The 4186-nt window shown below is 33.8% G+C and overlaps 1 protein-coding gene across 1 annotated transcript; it reads right to left on the bottom strand.

The window, feature by feature from the left end:
* Nucleotides 1–587: 587 nt before the first annotated feature.
* LOC122251163 (uncharacterized) lies at nt 588–1545 on the bottom strand. Its single transcript, XM_043012869.2, has 2 exons — nt 1493–1545; nt 588–1238 (listed from the first exon to the last, which is right to left on the bottom strand). Exons 1-2 carry the CDS (start codon nt 1502–1504, stop codon nt 720–722), a joined length of 531 nt encoding a protein of 176 aa, XP_042868803.2. The 5' UTR covers nt 1505–1545; the 3' UTR covers nt 588–719.
* Between the last annotated feature and the right edge of the window lie 2641 nt (nt 1546–4186).

The following is a 4186-nucleotide window of genomic DNA, read 5'->3' as shown; positions in this document are numbered from 1 at the left end:
GTTCCACACGTTACAGATTGAAGTACAATTGGATTTATTTTCCATCTTTGGGTGATGTGTAATTGATGAAAATTTTAGGAATTGAAAAGATATTTCCAGAACTGATGTCATTTGGCAAAGGGTTAAATACATAAATATTGATATGTAGGTAAGTGTAGACATAAACTTCGTGTAAAAAAAAAAAAAAAAAAAGCATGTTCGTTTTATTTTACAGACTTCTAGAATCTTTGAGAAGGAAAATAGTCATAAAAGTTTTTTTTCTAGTTTAAAAGCAGACACATTATTACACATGGTCAACATGATTTCCATAATGACCTGAAATGTTATGATAGGGCGAAGACACTCGCCATCACAGTCTGTAACTCTTATTCTTTACCATAATGATATGCTATTCGGACTCTCCAAAGAAATCCCTTCAGGTTTGTGTAGCATCCGAATGACAATGACCAGACTGTCTGTGCCTAAAAGCCGGCGTCAGCTGACTGGACTATAAGACACTGATAAAGAAACATGATAAAAGAACATCGTTACATGACTCGCCGGAATCCATGCTAGTATTATAGGGTTGTAAAGACATTCTTCGTCAGGAATTTTAATCTTCATTCTTTACAGAAATGATCTGCTGATGCAACATTCGACGTAATGTTTGTGCCTGAAAAACCGGCGTGAGCAAACCGGACTATCAGACACATCTGGTAAATAATCATCAGCTCAAGCCCTTATCCTCTGTAGTAGTAACCTCTATAATAAGGAGAGTAACCAGCGTAGCCGTGATAGTACTTGTTGTAGTAGCGAGGGTATCCGTGATAGCTGTAATGAGCCTCGGGTTCGGGTTCAGGTTCGGCTGATCTCTTGTGGTGGCTGTGGTAGCTGTAAGGGTAGCCATAATGGTGGCTATAACGGTAGCCATAGTAAGGGTAGCGATAGCCGTGGTGATAGCCATAGTGGGGATGACCATGGTTGACTACCTGATAACTATAGCTCTTGGAGGGGTCAGGATCAGCTGAAGGTTCAGGGTCAGCTTCCGGCGTGGGGTCAGCTGAGCGTTTTGTGAGGCCGTGAACTTGAGGACCCACGAAGGAAGTGGCTCCACCTGGATGCCTGGCCACTCCATCGCCCTTCAGTGGCTTGATATGGTGGTAGTGAGAATAGTGGTGGTAGGGATAGTAGTGGTACTTATGTGGTTCGGGATCGGCGTGCGTAACCACCGCCGCTGCCAAACACACCAGTGCGATTGCCTGAAAAGGTTTTCATTATTTTATGCAATTCCTTATTGTTATCTAGTTGATATTGATAGAAACTTTAATGTTTTTATTATGACTATCCTGCATGAATACATTATCATTGTTGAACTGTATTCCAGCTATGAATGGGAATTTTATACATATATATATACATATATATATCGAATATATTCATATATATGTCTGTTAGTTTGTATGTATAGTGTACTAATAGAATTCCTCATTCGCTGACAGGATGAGCAACTCACCGAGAGCTTCATGGCTGGACCTCTTCCTGGCTCACTGAGGACGTTGTCTCTGCTGACTGTTTGTGGAAGCCGCCTTATATACGGCTCCTGTGCGTGGCCTTCGACAGCAGAGGTTCACGTTCATGGAAGGAGCAGGTTTTAGGATTACACTTCCTCACTTTGTTATATATATATATATATATATATATATATATATATATATATATATATATGTATGTATGTATGTATGTATATATATATATATATATATATATATATATACATACAATATAACCACACAAACATAGTTTTATATATATATATATATATATATATATATATATATATATGTATACATATACATATACATATATATATATTCATACATTCATATATATCCATATATACATATATATATATATATATATATATATATATATAGATAGATAGATAGATAGATACATCCATAAATGCATGCAAAATAATAAATAAGCCTGTTTAAACGGGCACCCATATATATATGCAAATACATATATACATATATACATATGTGTGTTTATACATTTATATGTATGCATATATATTTGTTGATATACTTAAATACATATTTACTTAAATCCATATATATGTGTACTTACACACACACATATATATATACATATATATGTATATATATATATACATATGTATATATATGTATATATATACATATATTTGTGTATATATATAAATATACATATGTACTTATATATATACATATACATATACATATTTCGTGTATGTATGTATATATACATATACACACACATATATATGTATAGATATGTATATATATACACATATATACATATATTTATTCTTATTTTTTCATTAGCATCGCGAACCAAAGACTGATTATAGATAGGGAGTTAGGCCTTCACTCCATACATATATATATATATATATATATATATATATATATATATATATATATATATATATGTATGTATATATATATATAGATGCATGCTTTATAAACGAAACTTCCAATGCAAAGATAATACTGGATTACCCTGTATTGCACAGTCCATTTATGATTGGGGCAAAGTCCCCTTCAGTAAAATAACCAAATTTTGATTAATTTGGAGTTAACTGATTGGCAGAATTTATATATGTATTTGTGTTTTCAGATTATGTATGCAAACACAAATATTTTATATATATGTATATATAGCTACACAAAGAGAGAGCCAAAATTATAAATATGTAGATAAATGTAGATTTTTAAAAACATTATGTGCAGTATGATTTACATGTGTTTTTTTTTTTACTAGTAAATTTCAATGATATTAATCATATAAGAATAGAAGCGATAATCACTATAATGAAAATAACAATAATGGTGATAATAATGATAATATAATTATAATGAAAATAACAGTGATAATGATAGTAACAATAATAATAATGATAATAGACATTATTTATCTTTATGTAAAGAGCTATCATTAAGGTCTTCACACAACGTGTCTAGTGTGTCCGAACCGCCTTGTGTTTGTGGCCACAACCAGTGTTTATAATAAAGTATGTGCTCTACATGTGATGTTCCCTGTACAGTGGTTCCAAAGGTTCCACTGAGGGTCGGAAGGAGGCCCCAGACGGTCTGGAGACATTTTTCTATACAAAGTGATAATAATTATCAGGTTCTCTTTTCTTCCCTTGTTTTTTATGCTTCCTTAATTTTTCATTATATCATTTTACATGATATAATACAGGGGCGTCTTCAATAATAGGTTTGGGAAATCTATAAGAGACATATTTCATAGAGTGTAATAAGATTTTGCAACTTGGGTAAATGTGATGGCTTTGTGTCCAATTCTTTGCTGTAAAATATACCATTGTAGACTTTTAATAGCCAGCAACATTCTCTCTTTTTGTCTTTCCTGTAGACCTGATACATAATACCAAATCCACATTTGAAATACCTCTTAGGAAAATGGTTGAGATTGCATAGAAGAAAATGCATATGAAGAAATTTTAATAAGAGAGGTTAGAGACAAATTAACACCTGCATTGAAGAGTTTAAAGATTTGCTGTAGGATATTTCAAGATTCAAAATTTTCTAGAGCCAAGGTAGAGTCTATAAAGTACACTTTGACTGTCCCCATATAATATTTCTTATATGGCATGATATATAACTGATTATAGTACGTACCCAATCTGAGATTGACACACTTTCTTTACAATAAGTGTCAGGAATTAAGACACCATTTCTTGCTGCTCCATGAGGATCAGAGGAGACGTCACAAAACATTTTAGTGGAAGAGGAGCGGAAGGGCGTCATGAAGGGATTGAGGAACTTGATCTTTATCTCTCACCTCATGAATTCTTAACTCTAAAGCTATTGAAATAAAGAAAATGGCTCTCCGTGTCATGTGACTGGTCTGAGTCTTAGGGACTAAAAGTTTCTCTCTCATATCAGTCTAATTTAGTAAAGAATGGTGTAGTGGGACTATTACTGCCCTCCCCCCTCTCTCTCTCTTTGCCCTACCATGGGACCCCCCCACCCCTCTACCTTTTGCCTCGTGGTATGATGAGCGCTATGGAAATTGGGCAGTGCAAAGGGCTTCAGGATTTTACAATTTCTTAAATCGTACAAATTGTTATTGCCCTATTTCCATGCATGATCTTTATGCATCCGTTGATATCCGCAACTGTGGTAGACTGCCGGGTGAC

Source organism: Penaeus japonicus, unplaced genomic scaffold, assembly GCF_977035675.1.
Source record: "Penaeus japonicus unplaced genomic scaffold, GWHDUDI00000001_assembly GWHDUDI00000029, whole genome shotgun sequence".
Lineage (NCBI taxonomy): Eukaryota > Metazoa > Arthropoda > Malacostraca > Decapoda > Penaeidae > Penaeus > Penaeus japonicus.
The sequence above is the reverse complement of the archived record's forward strand: the minus strand, read 5'-3'. Positions and strand labels throughout refer to the sequence as shown.